The following is a 17,536-nucleotide window of genomic DNA, read 5'->3' as shown; positions in this document are numbered from 1 at the left end:
GCAACAGGTTTCCGCACATCTCCGTTTTAAATGACTACGTGCTTACCATAAAAACATGCCCCATCTTTTGATTTTCTCCCAGTGGGGGAGACATCCCCGCTATTTATTCTGTCATGGCCTCCAGGATCTTGCGTGTTTCATCAAGATCATTGTTGTTCTTCCAAATAGGTTGAATTTGTTTAGTCTCTCATGATAGAACTATCCTCTCTTCCCTGGAACTAATCGAGTGAATCTCTTTGGGACCATCTCCAAAGCTAGTAGATTCACTCTTAAATAAGCAGACCAAAAATGTCCAAGTCTGGCCTGGCAAATAAGCTGAACAATTGTAACAGAACTTCCTAATTTATACTCCACCCCTCCTGCAATGAAGGGTAATATTTACCTTCCTTTAGCAATTTAATTGCATGCTGGTATATATGATAACAACCTGATCTTAAAGGCCAGTCCCACTTAGGCGATTTTTTTTGGGAAATGTTTTCAGTCGTAGCAGGTCGTTGAAAAAGCGGTGACTGGCCCCCCCCCCCCCCCCCCCACGACAACCTACCACCTAGTTGACGTCAAGCTACGGCAAAATACTGTCAACTGGCGACACATTAGGACGTCCACCAACGACCACACCTACGACCACACAGGCGACAACTGAAGTCGACCTACGTCCACCCACGACAAGCTCCGACAAGCACCGACCCTGTCGGCGACAACTGAAGACAATTCAGTCGCCGGTTGACGTGGGTAGTCGACAATGGAATTCACCGAAGGCAGCACTCGGCGACAAACAGCGTCATCCTGGCGACAAACTACAACAGCACCTACAACAGGAGAAGACAAGCTACGTCAAGCCCACAGTCGCCGAAAAGCTTTGAACATTTCAAAATCCAGCGGCGACCAGAAAAACGTTACGACTTTTTAGGCGACTTGAGGAGACCATACAGGCGGCACCCTGCCACCATGTGGCGACAGCCTAGTCACCTGTAATCCACGAAATAAATCGCCTAAGTGGGACAGGGGCTTAATCTTCATAAATGTAGTACAAGGGTAGTGAGAGAGACAGGCAAGTTATCTGTGAGCATGGGCATAGATGCAACAAAAAATATGAAAGGCACTACATTTTCTAAAATTGCAATTCCTATCTGTAGTCTGGGCTAGATCAGCCATAATGCATCTGTACACAGTTGAGCATTGTGGTAATATTGCTCCCACTGCATGTTAAAAAGACCAGCTGGTCGTCAGAAAGTTCTATTAGCTGTGGCCCAAAATGCAATATCTATTCCCAGCAACTCTATGTATAATTCACTGAACATTCAGGGAACAATACCTAATTCTGAGTTTCCTCCAGCACTTTGAAAGGATCTGTGAAAGTTTAGTAAAACAGAAAATACTGTAAATATTGAGTGGAGCAAGTTGCATCAGTGTCATAGTCTTACAGCTGCTTCAGCCCAACTTGCCCACGCCTACCAAGATGCCCCATCTACTTTAGTCCAACCTGCCCATGTTTAGCCCATATTTTCCTAAATCTTTCCTATCTATATACCTGTCCAAATGCCTTTTAAATGCTGTAATACTACCTGCCTCAACTACCTCATCTAGCAGCTCGTTCCATATACCCACCACGCTCTGAAAAAATTGCCCATCTCTCCATATGGGTGTTGTGCTGTGGGCGGCGCGACTCTTGTCAGCAGCGGCCTCTGCAGTCCGTCTGTCTTTTTATTGTTTTCTGTCTTGTTTCTATGTAGTTTTTATTGCTTTTTTTGTCGGGGTATGTGTGTGGGGGTGGGGAACTTTAAGGTCTTTCCCCTGCACGGGAGACCCGACCTTTTCTTTGTCGGGTCTCCGTTGTCGTTGGGGCTGCAACGTGGAGCGGCCTCCAACAGGAACGACCTGGGGCTCCAGTCGCGGAGCTGCGGATCTACTCACCATCACGGAGCTGGCCGAGTCCGGAGCGGGTGTAGCTGTGGTGGAGCACTGCTGTGACCCGACACCCGGAGATTCGGAAGCTCCTACCGCAGGTCTGTGGACAGTAATACCGGGAGCCCGCGGGTCCCTGGTGGGAGACCGCTTTTCGGGGCTTCCGCAACGACGACTTATCCCGACCGAGTTGCGGGGTTGAAGATTACCTGGAGCGGGGCCTACATCACCGCCCCGCGCGGCTTGGAATGGCCGCGGGACTTTGTGAGCGCCCGCCGGGGCTCCAACACCAAGAGCCCGCCTGGGCTCCAACACCAAGACCCGGTGCGTGGCCTTGCATCACCCGGCGCGGCTTGAATGGCTGCGGGACATTTAACATCGCCCGCCGGGGGCTTTGACTCTGACATGGGGGGGAGAGGGGAGTGCAGGGGAGAGATATCTTTTTTTTTGCCTTCCTTCACAGCGAGGAGAAGATGCGCTGTGAAGGATGTTTGTGTAAATTGTGTTGGGTCTTGGGTATTTTTTGTTTTGTATGTATGACTGCAGAAACGCCATTTCGTTTGGACCTCAACGGGGTCCAAATGACAAATAAATGTATTGTATTGTATATGGGGAGAAGGCAGTAACGGGGTACTGATTGGGGATGATCAGCCACGATCACATTGATTGGCGGTGCTGGCTCGAAGGGCCGAATGGCCTACTCCTACACCTGTTGTGTATTGTCTATTGTCCATCTCACCTTAAACCCATGTCCTCTGGATCTCGATTACTCTCTGGGTAAAAGACTCCTTGCATTTACCCTATCCATTCTCCTCCTGATTGTTTTAAGATCATCCCTCAGCCTCCAGCGCTCCAGGGAATAAAGTCCTAGCCTGTCGATGGTCCCCTGATAGCTCCGGCCCTTGAATCCTTCCAGTGGAGGTGCAGGAAGAAAAACCAGCACATTAAAACTAAATAAGTGCTGCAACTGCACTGCTCCATATCCAAGTGCCTCGAGGCACGCTTAATGTTCATGCTATCACACTGCAGAACTCTATTTTCAGACTTTAGACTAAAAATTAGGTGGCAGGATGGTTGCTGGAGATTAATCATTCTCTGCCACCTTGCTATAAATAGAGACAATGCTTGAAGTGCAAGATGTACAATCACTTGCCTACTCGCTCCTTCTTTCTTTAGCTCAAATCTGTTTTAGTCATAGAATCATTCAGCACGGAAGCAGGCCCTACTTGTTCATGCAGACCATGTCAGCTAGTCTCATTTTCTTCCGTTTGGTCAATCTGCCTCTAAATCTTTCCAATCCATGTACCTGTCACCACTACCTCCTCTGGCAGCTCATTCCATATACCCACCACCCATTGTGTAAATATGCTGTCCCTCGGGTCCCTATAAAATCTTTCCCCGCTCACCTTAAACCTGTGTTCTCTGGTTGTTGATTCAATAGACAATAGGCAATAGGTGCAGGAGTCAGCACCGCCATTCAATGTGATCATGGCTGATCATCCTCAATCTGTACCCCGTTCCTGCCTTCTACTCCCACCACCCTCTGAGTGAAAACATTTTACTAAAAGGCTTTTTGTGATCAGATCAGGGCATGGTTGATGAAGTTTCTAAAGAAATTCTACCACTCAGTGCAACAATTTCCTGCTAAAGGGCCTGTCCCACTGAGGTGACTCTTTAGACGACTGCCAGGGACTAGTTTTTAATGGAATTCACCTACGACAGCAAAATTGTCGCCACTGTCACCGAAACATTTTCAACGTTGCAAATTATGTGGCCGTCGCCCAAAATATCACCTAAGTGGGACAGCCCCATTAGGCAGCCCCTTGGGATTGAGAATGATCCGGTTTTATTAAGGTATGTGCTGCATGAAAGACGCAGGGAACAGCTGCGGTGGGCAATGGTGAATTCTATTTTGATCTTTCACCCTCACCATGTGTTGGGATGGAGACGCTGGTGTAAGGCAGCTGTGAGATCAATCTGTAAGGAACACACTTGACGCTGGAACATTTGTCATCGAGATAAGAGGCAAAATGGCCAACTCCCCGCTCCTACTTTGGTTTGGCAGAACCTAGAGAGCGGCACAGTGATGCAGCTGGTAGAGCCGCTGGGTTCGATCCTGACCTCTGGTGCTGTCTGTGTGGAGTTTACACGTTCTCCCTGTGACCATGTGGTTTACCAATGGGTGCTATAGTTTGCCGCCCAAAGACAAGCAGACTTGTAGGGTAATTTGCCCCTGCACATTTCCTCGAGTGGGTAGAAAGTGGAAGAGAAAGAGTGGGAACGGGTGATCGAAGTCGGCATGGACTCAGTGAACAAAGGGCCTGCTTCCATGCTGTATCTCTAAAAACTGTTAAAAGACATCTATTGGAATAGTCCAAATAGGTAATGCTGCCATGGAAAAGCAACCAAAATAATTTTAAAAAGAAAACAGAGTGGTGGAGTAACTCAGCGGGACAGGCAGCATCTCTGGAGAACATGGATACGAGACGTTTCGGGTCAAGACCGTTATGTTTTAGGTCGCGACCTTTTATCAGACAGTCTGAACCCAAACCCGAAACGTCACCCATCTATGTTCTCCAGAAATGCTGTCTGATCTGCTGAATTACCCCAGCACTTTGTGTGTTTTTTGGTAAACCAGCATCTGCAGGTCCTTGTGTCTATGCTGTCAAGTAAGGTTTAAGAGGATGATACCAGGACCTGAGGGCCTGAGTTGCAGGGAGAGGTTGGGCAGGCTAGGACTTTGTTCATTGGAGCGTAGGAAGATGAGGGGTGATCCTATAGAGGTATATAAAATCATGAGATGAATAATAGGGTAGATATACAGGCTTTTCACCCAGAGTAGGGGAATCAAGAAAGTTTAAGGTGAGAGGTGAAAATTCAATAGGAACCTGAGGGGCAACAATTTCACACAGAAGGTGATGGGTATATGCAACGAGCTGCCAGAGTTTATTGAGGCAGGTATTAGAACAACATTTAAAAGACATTTGGATAGGTACATTGATAGGAAAGTTTCCGAGGGATATGGGCCAAACGAAGGCAGGTGGGACTAGCGTAGATTGGGCACCGTGGTTGGTATGTGCCTGTATCTGTGCTGTGTGACTATAAGCAGTAGGTGGAATCAAGTGAGGTGGAACATTCTTCTCTATTATTTACACTTCTACAAAGGATAGTGTTACATTTAAGTACTGTAATAGGCAAGGGCTGCTTAATCCAACGGGTTCATTCAATTATTTAATTAGATCTTGTCTGATCTTATCTTAATTACATTCATCTGTTTTAGACATTAACCCTTACGTAACAGCTCTGGCTATCTGTTTTGCTGCATTTAATTGACTAATATCCCTTGACTCTTGAGAATGAGGTCTAAATATCCATTACCTTTTGCATGAGAAAGTGCGATCCAATTTAATTTCTAATGTCGGGAAATGTCGTCTGTCCATTCCCTCTACAGATGCTGCATGATTTTCTGAGTTCCTCCAGCACTTTGTGTTTTGCTCAAGATTCAAGGCTCTGCAGTTCCTTCTGTCTTCATTCTAAACGGCCTAGTTCTAATTTTAATATGATATCCTCTGGAGAAAATTGCATAATTCCTGAAAATCTGCACTGTACATTTCCCACGGCTGCCTTTCTTGTGGTTCAATGTCTGAAAATCAGGAATGAGCCTAAGATTTCATTCAACCAAGACATAATATCTACCTTTTCAAATTTCAATACATGAGACAAAATTCATATAACATTAACCTTTATGATCACTTTCACCTTATCACAAGCTGCTGGTTATTTCAGTGTAAGAATATTAAATGCTTTGTTGAAACAAAGAACAACAGATACTGATCAATACACGGAAGGACAAAGTGCTGGAGTAACTCAGCAGATGAGGCAGCATTTCTGGAGAGCAGGAATAGATGTTTCAGGTCTAGAGCCTTTTTGCCTGAAGAAAGGTCTTGACCCGAAACATCTCATATCCATTCAGAGATGCTGCCTGACCCGCTCAGTTACTCCAACACACTGTCTTTTTAGTTTTCCAGAGATACAGCACGGAAATATTTTTGGCCCACCAAATCTGCGCCAACCAGCAATTTCCTACCCCCACACTAAAACTATTCTCAAAACACACACACACACACTTTACAATTTTACACAAGCCTGTTAACCCACAAACCTGTATGTCTTAGTAGTGTGGGAGGAAACCTACGGACATGGGGAGAAGGTACAAACTCAGTAGAGACAGCACCTAACCCTGGTCGCGGGCGCTGAGCCACTGTGCTGCACGTCCCTTTGTTTACTAAGTGTTTTGGTTCTTCCACAGCTTCTAGTCTCAACATGACAGGAGGAATGGAATTTATAAATTCTGTGTCAAGTTAATTAAGTGCTGTACTGAGCAAACATTAGGTAAAGGTGGGATGAGAATCACAGGTTCCCTGAGGCTCAGGTGTCATGTCATCTCTTCTTGAAGCTGCGAAGAGTCACAGCTTTTATAACCCGTCTGCGGAGACAGCTGGTGTTGAGCAGACAAACACAAGATGCCCCAGCATTTACTGAAGCAGTGAGCGCCAACAAGAGTTGTAACTCCAGCAGATTCCAGGCTACAGTGTGTGCTGAACTACATCGTGCTGTGATACAGTGCCCTCCATAATGTTTGGGACAAAGACCCATCATTTATTTATTTGCCTTTGTACCTCCAATTTGAGATTCATAATAGAAAAAAAAAAACACATGTGGTTAAAGTGCGCATTGTCATATTTTATTAAAGGGTATTTTTACACATTCTGGTTTCACCATGTAGAAATTACAGCTGTGTTTATACATAGACCCCCATTTCAGGGCACCATAATGTTTGGGACACATGCCTTCACAGGTGTTTGTAATTGTTCAGGTGTGTTTAATTGCCTCCTTAATGCAGGTATAAGAGAGCTCTCAGCACCTAGTCTTTCCTCCAGTCTTTCCATCACCGTTGGAAACATTTTTTGCTGTTTATCAACATGAGGATCAAAGTTGTGCCAATGAAAGTCAAAGAAGACATTATGAGACAAGAATAAAACTGTTAGAGACATCAGCCAAACCTTAGGTTTACCAAAATCAACTGTTTGTAACATCATTAAGAAGAAAGAGAGCACTGGTGAACTTATTAATCGTAAAGGGACTGGCAGGCCAAGGAAGACCCTCACAGCTGATGACAGAAGAATTCTCTCTATAATAAAGAAACCTCCCCAAACACCTGTCCGACAGATCAGAAACACTCTTCAGGAGTCAGGTGTGGATTTGTCGATTACCACTGTCCGTAGAAGACTTAATGAACAGAAATACAGAGGCTACACTGCAAGATGCAAAACACTAGTTAGCCACAAAAATAGGATGGCTGGGTTACAGTTTGCCAAGAAGTACTTAAAAGAGTAACCACAGTTCTGGAAAAAGATCTTGTGGACAGATGAGATGAAGATTAACTTATATCAGAGTGATGGCAAGAGCATAGTATGGAGGAGAGAAGGAACTGCCCAAGATCCAAAGCATACCACCTCATCTGTGAAATATGGTGGTGGGGGTGTTATGGCCTGGGCATGTATGGCTGCTGAAGGTACTGGCTCACTTATCTTCATTGATGATACAACTGCTGATGGTAGTAGCCTAATGAATTCTGAAGTGTATAGACACATCCTATCTGCTCAAGTTCAAATAAATGCCTCAAACCTCATTGGCCGGCAGTTCATTCTACAGCAAGATAATGATCCCAAACATACTGCTAAAGCAACAAAGGAGTTTTTCAAAGCTAAAAAATGGTCAATTCTTGAGTGGCCAAGTCAATCACCCGATCTGAACCCAATTGAGCATGCCTTTTATATGCTGAAGAGAAAACTGAAGGGGACTAGTCCCCAAAACAAGCATAAGCTAAAGATGGCTGCAATACAGGCCTGGCAGAGCATCACCAGAGAAGACATCCAGCAACTGGTGATGTCCATGAATCGCAGACTTCAAGCAGTCATTGCATCCAAAGGATATGCAACAAAATACTAAACATGACTACTTTCATATACATGACATTGCTGTGTCCCAAACATTATGGTGCCCTGAAATGGGGGGACTATGTATAGTCATAGTCGCAGCAGGTCACCCACCTACATCAAAAGTCTGCTTACCCACTACACCACCTCCAGGTCCCTCAGACCGGCCGACTTGGGGTTACTGACCATCCCGCGGTCTAGGCATAAGCTCAGGGGCGACCGCGCCTTTGCGGTTGCAGCTCCTAGACTGTGGAACAGCATCCCTCTTCCCATCAGAACTGCCCCCTCCACTGACTCCTTTAAGTCGAGACTTAAAACTCATCTTTACTCTCAAGCCTTTCTTGACGTCCCCTGAGCGAGGGCAACATGTATGTATTTATGTATGTACTTAATCTATGAACCAATGTTGTATAACGTTAGTACCTCCACCAATGTAAAGCACTTTGGCCAACGAGAGTTGTTTTTTAAATGTGCTATAGAAATAAAAGTGACGACTTGAAAGTGACATTATCATCAGTGGAAGTCCATGAGTACCAATGTAAATGAAATACATTTGCACACTATATTTAACTCAGCTCACCATGAACCATGGTAAATTTAGAAATATTCATTGAAAGATAATTTGCATTGAGAATAAAACCAGGGGCTATCTCCAGTTGCGTGGAACTGTGCATATATTTGAAATGGAATTGAATTTGAGTTGAATGACACAATTTTCTAATTTTTAAGTGAATTATTTTTACCTATCAACGGGGTGACGAATGAAACAGTTGTGGCAATTTAGAGATCAAGAATTAATTCACTAGATCGGCAGTTTCCCCTGGCTGACCTAATCCAGAGTGACTTTTGCTATTCATGCTTTTAGCTATGTGTGTGTAAAACACTATGGGGCAAAACAAGACAGGCATAAGTGCTTCTCATAGCAGTGGTAAAGCAGTCCACTAACAAAATGTCTCTGTCAGTTAGCTATCAGCGGCTTCACATTAAACGCTAGTCGTTCAATTAATGGATTATTACAAGCAAAATAAAAAATAAACGCAAATCTTTCTGAAAATAGAATGCTAACGTTCCTGCTGACAATACCAATGGTGCAAATGGGGTTCTTTTTATTATGAGGCTACAGAATCATGCTCAGGTCTTAGTACAAGTGTTACAATGAGGATCATAGTTTCACGATCCACGTAAAGTTAGATTATGTTAAAACTGATCGGAAACTACCTGATCTCTGTCTTGATGAGAACAAGTCTAATCTGCTCCATCAAACACAACATGACCAACCGGTAACAGGCGGTTATGATGAAGATTAATGAATGTTGCTATTTATTGCAAGGGATATGCACACAGGGAATTGAAGATGCCGGTGACGTGATCAAAACCCAAAGTGCAGGAAGAACTCATCAGGTCAAAACAGCATCTGTGGATGATATGGACTGATGCGAAATATCGCCTGTCCATACCCTCCAGAGTGCTGCCTGACCAATTGAGTTACTCCACAGGAAATGCTACACTTGTTGCTTTACCTCCCCCCTTGACTCCATCCAAGGACCCAAGCAGTCTTTCCAGGTGCGGCAGAGGTTCACCTGCAACTCCTCCAACCTCATCTATTGCATCCGCTGCTCTAGGTGTCAGCTGCGCTACATCGGTGAGAACAAGCATTGGCTTGGAGATCGCTTCGCCCAACACCTCCGCTCAGTTCGCAATAACCAACCTGATCTCCCGGTGGCTCAGCACTTCAACTCCCCCTTCCATTCCGAATCCGACCTTTCTGTCCTGGGCCTCCTCCATGGCCAGAGTGAGTCCCACCGCAAATTGGAGGAGCAGCACCTCATATTTTGCTTGGGTAGTTTACACCCCAGCGGTATGAACATTGACTTCTCCAATTTCAGGTAGACCTTGCTTTCTCCCTCTTTCCCCTCCCCTTCCCAGCTCTCCCTCTGCCCACTGTCTCCGCCTTTTCCTTTCTTTTTCCAGCCCCCCCTACCCTCACATCAGTCTGAAGAAGGGTCTCGACCCGAAACGCCACCTATTCCTTCGCTCCATAGATACTGCCTCACCCGCTGAGTTTCTCCAGCATTTTTGTCTACCTTCGATTTTTTCAGCATCTGCAGTTCTTTCTTAAAAATGGAGTTACTCCAGCACTTTGTCTTTTTACTCTAGAAGTTGGAACAGTACAGCACAGGAACAAGCCCTTCGGCCCACTCTGTCCATGCTGGACATCATTCCAAGTTAAACTAATCTTATCTGTCTACATGTGATCCAAATACCTCAAACACCTAACAAATACTACTCCATCACATCCCCGGCAGCATGATCCAGGCACTCGCTGTAATGTCCACTGTAAGACCCTGTTGTGACTAGAACAATGAATACACGTCCGCCATCTTTGAATCAAGAAAGATTTAATCTGAACAACCAACGAAACCTCTAGAAAACACTTGCCCCACACATCCCCTTCCTGCTTTGCCTCTCTCAGCTGTGTAGAACGGAGGGATTTGGATCTTTGGATCACGTGAGTGTTTTGTGTGATGGACTGGGCTTATTCCTGTTAGCCACCTTATCTACTATCCACACGCAGAGTTCACCTCCTACACCTTGACCCTATATATCTTGCAATGGCCTTTGATACAGCACCTTGGCTGGAAATCTAAGTATAAAATACATCCAGTGGGTCCCCTTTATTCTTGCTAAATATTACATTTGCAAAGAATTCTAGTAGCTTAGTCAAAATGTTAATCGAGGCCATCTGATTTTTCCAATCCATATATATATATATATATATATATATTTAAACAATGATAATTGCAGGCGGCGTGACTATAGGTTGCAAAGTGTATGTGGTGCATTGGTTGGATTGTACACAGGGCAAGAGATGAGAGAATGTACCCATACTGTCAAATAACATGTCTTTAGATTAAGTAGCGCCACGATTCAAGATGCAACGCAGCAAAAATCAAGATGTTATTTATTTCGAGCATCTGCTTTGAAGAGAAAGCATTTAATCATGATCATTGTTGTGCCTTTCAAACTAAATTACACCCACCTTTAAAAATAATAAGAAAAATGCATCGGTGATTGTTGAAAGGGCCAGAGTTACAGTGTGGAAACAGGCCCTTCAGCTCAACATGCCCACACCGCCCAACATGTCCCACCTACACTAGTCCCACCTGCCTGCATTTGGCCCATATAACTCTAAGCCTGTCTTATCCTGTACGTGTCTAAATGTTTCTTAAACGTTGCGATAGGCCCTGCCTCAACTACCTCCTCCAGTAGCTCGTTCCATACACCCACCACCCTTTGCCATTAAATCTTTCCCCCCTCACCTGAGCACCGTGGCTGTCATTTAAACAGCTGGTGGGTGCAGATCAGTGCATGCTCCTTTAACATAGTGACCTCACCACTACTAACCACTCCCTATTATCTTCAGTATAACTGTAGCCTCCCCACGTCTCTCTCGCTCTCTAGCTCCAGTGACAGACCACGGACATCTAGGGCACAGTGTGTGTTTTATACCAGTGTCTATAATAAAACATGTAGTGAAGACCACGCGTGTTTGGAAGTCATTGCATGGTGTCAAGAGCCGGCCTGACTCACCTCTGGTGCAATGTAGTCTGGGGTCCCGCAGAAAGTGCGAGTCGTCACAGTGTCAAATATGCTCTCTTTACACATTCCAAAATCGGCAATTTTGATGTGCCCCTCTGCGTCCAACATCACATTATCCAGTTTCAAGTCTCTACAAAAAAAATGCATTTGCACGTTAAGTAAGAAGACCTTCGCTTTTGTTACCTTGTGATTTTGAAAGTAGATTTTCTGCACATTACTGAAGCCAATTGGCTTGTGCCTTGTCAGGTAAAGAGCGGCAGTGGAAAAAAAATCAAAAATAGCTGTAGCTGTAGCTGTTGAAAGACAGGGGGGGAGCGTATTCTCTTCGCAGCATTTCATTAACATGAGTTGTCATCTCTGTTTCCAGACAGATGCAGATTATTGATATTAATTCCGAATTTTGGCATTGGTGGTATTTCCTCTTTGTATTTCTGGATGAGTGGCATATGGAAGGTCAGCTGCAATGGACAGGATATAACGTGATGTTATAAAGATCACTGAGGTGAAGGCGATGTTTTCTATTAGTAGGCCCAGTAAATCTTTATATCATTGATGACAACTAGATCAGGGCAGGGTCTGTCCAGCTGAACTGGCCAACACCACTCCACACAGGTGAGGACATGTCCCATGGTAGACAAAACCGCTGGAGAAACTCAGTGGGTGAGGTAGCATCTATGGAGCGAAGAAATCCTTCGCTCCATAGATGCTGCCTCACCTGCTGAGTTTCTGCAGCATTTTTGTCTATCTTCGATTTTTCCAGCATCTGCAGTTCTTTCTTAAACAGGTCATGTCCCATCCCCACTGAAACTGAATGCTTTGTATGAATGAATGAATGAATGCTTTCAGACTTCCCACTTCCCTGCTGCATAAAACATGTTTGATTAATAACTTTTCCTATCCCTGATGGTAGGGCAGTGACCTAAAGTATTTCTTTCTCACTTCACAGGGGCTCCCCGATCAATTTCTGTTTCAGTTTCAGATTTGCTGCAGCCGTTGTCTGCTTTTTATTGGTTTCTTTCATTCAGCGTTAAATCTCATACCTGTAAATGATCCCCTTCTGATGCAGGTAGAACAGTCCGATTGCGATTTCTGCCGCGTAGAATCTACAATGACAGGGAGCAGAATTAGAGCAAACTGCAAGGAAGCAACAACATTAAGATGGACTCAAAATCAAAAAGTTCAAATGTCCCCAATTAAATGATAGCATGGAGAAAACCCACACGGTTCACGGGGTGAACGTACAAACTCCGTACAGACAGCACGCAACTGAGTCTCTGCGCATCCCAATGCAATTGGATCCTCGACATTCTCATCCACAGACCACAGTCTGGCCGAATTGACCACAGTCGGGAGCTCGCGGGTCCGGGGGGCAGAGACTGCTTCCCGGAGCTCCCGCAACGCGACTTCTCCAGCCCGTGTCACGGGGTTGGAACGACCCGGAGCGGGGACGTACATCGCCCAGCGCGGCTTCATGGCCGTGGGACATTCCAGCGCCCGCCGGGGGCTCCAACTTTGTGACTTTTAGACCGGGAGCGGGGCCGTAAATCGCCCGGCACGGCCTAAAATGGCCGTGGGACTTATCATCGCCCGCCTGGGGCTTGGATATCGGGAGAGACATGGAGAACAGGGGAGAGAAAAGACTTTGCCTTCCATCACAGTGGGTCCACTGTGATGGATGTTTGTGTGAATTAAATTGTGTCTATGTCTAGGAATTGTCTTTGTTTGTATGGCTGTGGAAACAGAATTTCGTTTGAGCCTCGCTGAGGCTCAAATGACAATATATTGTATTGTATTGTATTGGCAGAAACACTTCATCCTCAGTAACAATCAATACGGGAGCACCTCAAGGCTGCGTGCTCAGCCCCCTGCTGTACTCACTCTATACTCATGACTGTGTAGCCGGACATAGTGCAAACTCCATCTTCAAGTTCACCGACGACACCACCGTTGTGGGACGAATTACAGATGGATGATGAGTCAGAGTATAGAAGTGAGATCGACTGACTGACCAAATGGTGCCAGCACAACCTGGCTCTCAATATCAGCAAAACCAAAGAACTGATTGTGGACTTTGGAAGAGGAAGGTTGAGGACCCACAATCCTGTTTATATCAATGGGACGATGGTGGAGAGAGTCAAAAACGTCAAATTCCTGGGCGTGCATATTTCCGACGATCTGTCCTGGACCCAGCACACTGATGCAATTATAAAGAAAGCACATCAGCACCTCTACTTCCTGAGAAGATTACGGAGATTCGGTATATCAGAGGATTCTCTTGTACTTCTACAGGTGCACTGTAGAGAGCATATTGACTGGTTCCATCATGGCCTGGTATCGGCAACTTGAACGTCCAGGAGTGGAAAAGACTACAAAAAGTTGTGACTACTGCCCAGTCCATCACCGGCTCTGACCTCCCCACCATCGAAGAAATTTATCGGAGTCGCTGCCTCAAAAAGGCAGCCAACTTCATCAGAGACCCTCACCATCCTGGCCACACACTCATCTCACCACTGCTATCGGGAAGAAGGTACAGGAGCCTGAGAACTGTAAGATCCAGGTTCAGGAACCGCTTCTTCCCTACAGGCATCAGGCTATTAAACACGACAAACTCATAAACTCTGAACTACAATAGACTATAATTATTATTGCACTACTGCAGTATATATACACACTGAACTATTTTTCTCTTTCTCGTTTATCATATTATTTACAGTGTACTATGTTTACATATTCTGTTTTGCTGCAGCAAGCAAGAATTTCATTGTTCTATCTGGGACACATGACAATAAAACACTCTTGACTTTTGACCCGTAGTCAGGATCAAACCCGGGTCTCCGGCGCTGCAAGCGCTGTAAGGCAGCAACTCTACCGCTGCCCTAATCCACATTGTAGATAGTAGAACTAAAATTCTATCCACAATACTCAAAATCACGTATTTTATGATCTCATTGGCAAAGCTATTAAACCTGCAGCTTTTGACAGAGTGGCTAAGTCATGAGTGTGGTGAATGGTAATTTTTCAGTGCGGCCACCGATCGATCACCTTTGCTCATCCTCATGCTCTGCCTACAAGTGATGGACACTCACACTGCTTGCGGCTCCTTGAACTTGCCGACCTGCTGAATGTGGTACATCAGGTCCCCGCCGTTCACATACTCCATGACGAAATACAGGCGGTCCTGTAACACAAGAGGACAGCTCGGTGAGAGGGAGGAGGGGAATCTATTCTCAAAACTACTGCATTCTGGCAGCAGTGAATTCCCATATCATATTTTTGCAACTTAGAATTATAAATGCAGGAGAAAATTAGCTGGGACAGAAGCGACATCAAGTGATTTACAAAAACAATGTTGATAATCGAGATCATAATTCGGAGCAACAAGAATGAAAACGGAAATAGCTGGAAGAATTCAGCAGGTCAGGCTTCACCTGTGGAAAGAGAAAGAGGATAGACACAGAATGCTGGAGTAACTTAGAGGGTCAGGCAGCATCTCTGGAGCGAAGGATTGGTGACATTTTGGGTCAAGACCCTTCATCAGAGAAAGAGGGTTAGCTTTTGTTTCATCAGAACATCTGTACTTGCATTCTTGCATAAATATAAGAGGCTGTTCTCCAGAGATGCTGCCTGACCCGCTGAGTCACTCCAGCACTTTGTGTCCTTCTTTGTAAACCAGCATCTGCAGTTCCTTGTTTTACAAGAAGAGATAATCGTTGTGAACTGGATGCAGATCGAGCTTGAGACCCCCCGTGAACAGCAAGACGAGTCTCCCGCTCTCACCAGGGTCTCTTCAATACCCCGTAACACTGCTCTCTCTCCCCATTAACCAACCTGATCTCCCGGTGGTTCAGCACTTCAACTCCCCCTCCCATTCCCAATCCGACCTTTCTGTCCTAGGCCACCTCCATGGCCAGAGTGAGCACCACCGGAAATTGGAGGAGCAGCACCTCATATTCCGCTTGGACAGTCTGCACCCTAGCGGCATAAACATTGACTTCTCCAATTTCCGGTAGCCCTTGCTGCCTCCTTCCCTTCTCAGCTCTCCCTCAGCCCTCGGGCTCCTCCTCTTCCTTTCTCCTTTCTTCTCCCCACCCCCCCCCCCCCTCCCTACATCAGTCTGAAGAAGGGTTTTGGCCCAAAACGTTGCCTATTTCCTTCGCTCCATAGATGCTGCTGCACCCGCTGAATTTCTCCAGCACTTTTGTCTACCTTCGATTTCCAGCATCTGCAGTTCCTTCTTAAACACGAGTCTCCCGCTTGCAGGTTCCAACGGAACAAGTGTCTAAATCTTTTATCCCTGCTGCCGTTGGGCAGAAGGCACAAAGCTTGAAATGCACCACTCAGGAACAGCTTCTTCCCCTCTGTTATCAGACTACTGAACATAAACTATGCTGTAGTCCCAACCTGCCTCATTGCAGACATTGGATTCCGTCTCTGAAAAGGTGGCGATCAGGCAGACACGACAGTGGCATTTAAGAGGCTTTTAGATAGGATGTGATGAGGATCTGGAGGGATATGGATCACATGCAGGCAGATGAGATTAGTTTAAATTGACATCACGTTTGGCATGGAAGCAGTGGGCCGAAGGGCCTGAGAAATATTCTCTCCAAGATGGCGGCGCTGGCTTAACAGCTGCGGCCCACCTGCAGTCCGTCTGTTTTTTTTCTTTCGTTTTGTTCATTGTCATGTTTTAGTTAATTTTGTTTTATTAAGTTGTGTATGTGTGTGGGTGGGGTGGGAGAAACATGTTTTGGTCTCTTCCTTCGGGGGATGCGACTTTTTCTTCGGTCGTATTCCCCGTCTCCGTCTGCGCCGAGGCCTAATGGCGGAGCTGGCGACATCGGAGCTGTAGCAGCAGCAGCGGCAGCAGCGGAGACCGGACTCGGCACCGAAGCTGTGGCGGCGGCGGCGGCAGCAGCGGAGACCTGACTCGGCCCCGAAACTGTGGCGGCGGCGGCGGCAGCAGCGGAGACCTGACTCGGCACCGAAGCTGTGGCGGCGGCAGCAGCGGCAGCGGAGACCCGGCTCGGCCCTGGGGCTGTAGCAGCGGCAGCAGCGGCAGCGGAGACCCGGCTCGGCCCTGGAGCTGTAGCAGCAACAGCAGCGGCAGCGGAGACCTGACTCGGCACAGAAGCTGCGGTGGCGGCAGCAGCAGCAGCAGCGGCGGAGACCCGACTCGGCCCTGGAGTTGCGGCGGAGGCAGCAACCACCCGCGGAGTTTGAACCGTCGCCTCGGCGCAGAGGGAGAACAAAGGGGGAAGAGACAGAGACTTTAAGATTTTGCCTTCCACCACAGTGAGGAGGTGTTTGGTGAACTCACTGTGGTGGATGTTAAATTTGTGTTGATTGTGTGTTTTTGCCATTTTTAAAAATTATATGTATGACTGCAGGGAAACAAAATTTCGTTCAGACCGAAAGGTCTGAATGACAATAAAACGAATCTAATCTAATCTAATCTAATCTAATCTAATCTGTTTCTGTGCTGTACTGTTCTACGTTCTAACTAGTGCTACAAATCTCAGAAACTATACTGGGGTATTTTTCTCTTTGCACTACCTGCTGTACTTGTGCAAGGCTGGGCTGTACTCATGTGTAGCATGATCTAATTTAATTTTCCAGCACGCAATCGCTGCTTTTCACTGGACCTCAGTGCACGTGACAAAAATAAACCAATGCTAAAGTCAAAGTTAAAAAAGCTGTTGCAAACTTGGAAGATTCATCCCATAAACTCATTGCCAATTTGTAATGTATGTACATACGCACTCATCCTTCCTCTGTTAATACAGAGAAACAGACATACAAAAGTGGTTAGAACACGTGAACATTATTCACCTTTCTAACCACACAAGACATGTCTGTGTGTGTCACACACGTGCGTCATACATTGACATTTACAGCTGTTGTCAATGTTTAGGTGGAGAGGGTGTCGTTTCCAATTACAGACGTATTGCTTTAATTCCTACTCCATGCAACGCTGACTAAGGTGATGGTGTTTGTCTCTGTACCATCAGCATATGTTGAGTGACTCCATGCCT

General features: G+C 45.9%; 1 protein-coding gene across 5 annotated transcripts in view; it reads right to left on the bottom strand.

The window, feature by feature from the left end:
- The window catches only part of prkca (protein kinase C alpha), a 180,802-nt gene that overhangs the window by 17,376 nt on the left and 145,890 nt on the right, over window positions 1-17,536 (bottom strand). For all 5 annotated transcript variants that reach the window (XM_033044134.1, XM_033044136.1, XM_033044135.1 and 2 more), the window contains exons 11-13: window positions 14,591-14,682; window positions 12,545-12,607; window positions 11,496-11,634 (exon numbers count right to left, since the gene is read on the bottom strand). In XM_033044134.1, the coding sequence (XP_032900025.1) occupies window positions 11,496-11,634; window positions 12,545-12,607; window positions 14,591-14,682 (294 nt within the window). The remainder of the gene's footprint in view (window positions 1-11,495; window positions 11,635-12,544; window positions 12,608-14,590; window positions 14,683-17,536) is intronic.

Source organism: Amblyraja radiata, chromosome 26 (assembly GCF_010909765.2).
Source record: "Amblyraja radiata isolate CabotCenter1 chromosome 26, sAmbRad1.1.pri, whole genome shotgun sequence".
In the NCBI taxonomy this organism is placed as follows: Eukaryota; Metazoa; Chordata; class Chondrichthyes; order Rajiformes; family Rajidae; genus Amblyraja; species Amblyraja radiata.
This window is presented reverse-complemented; position numbering and strand designations above follow the sequence as displayed.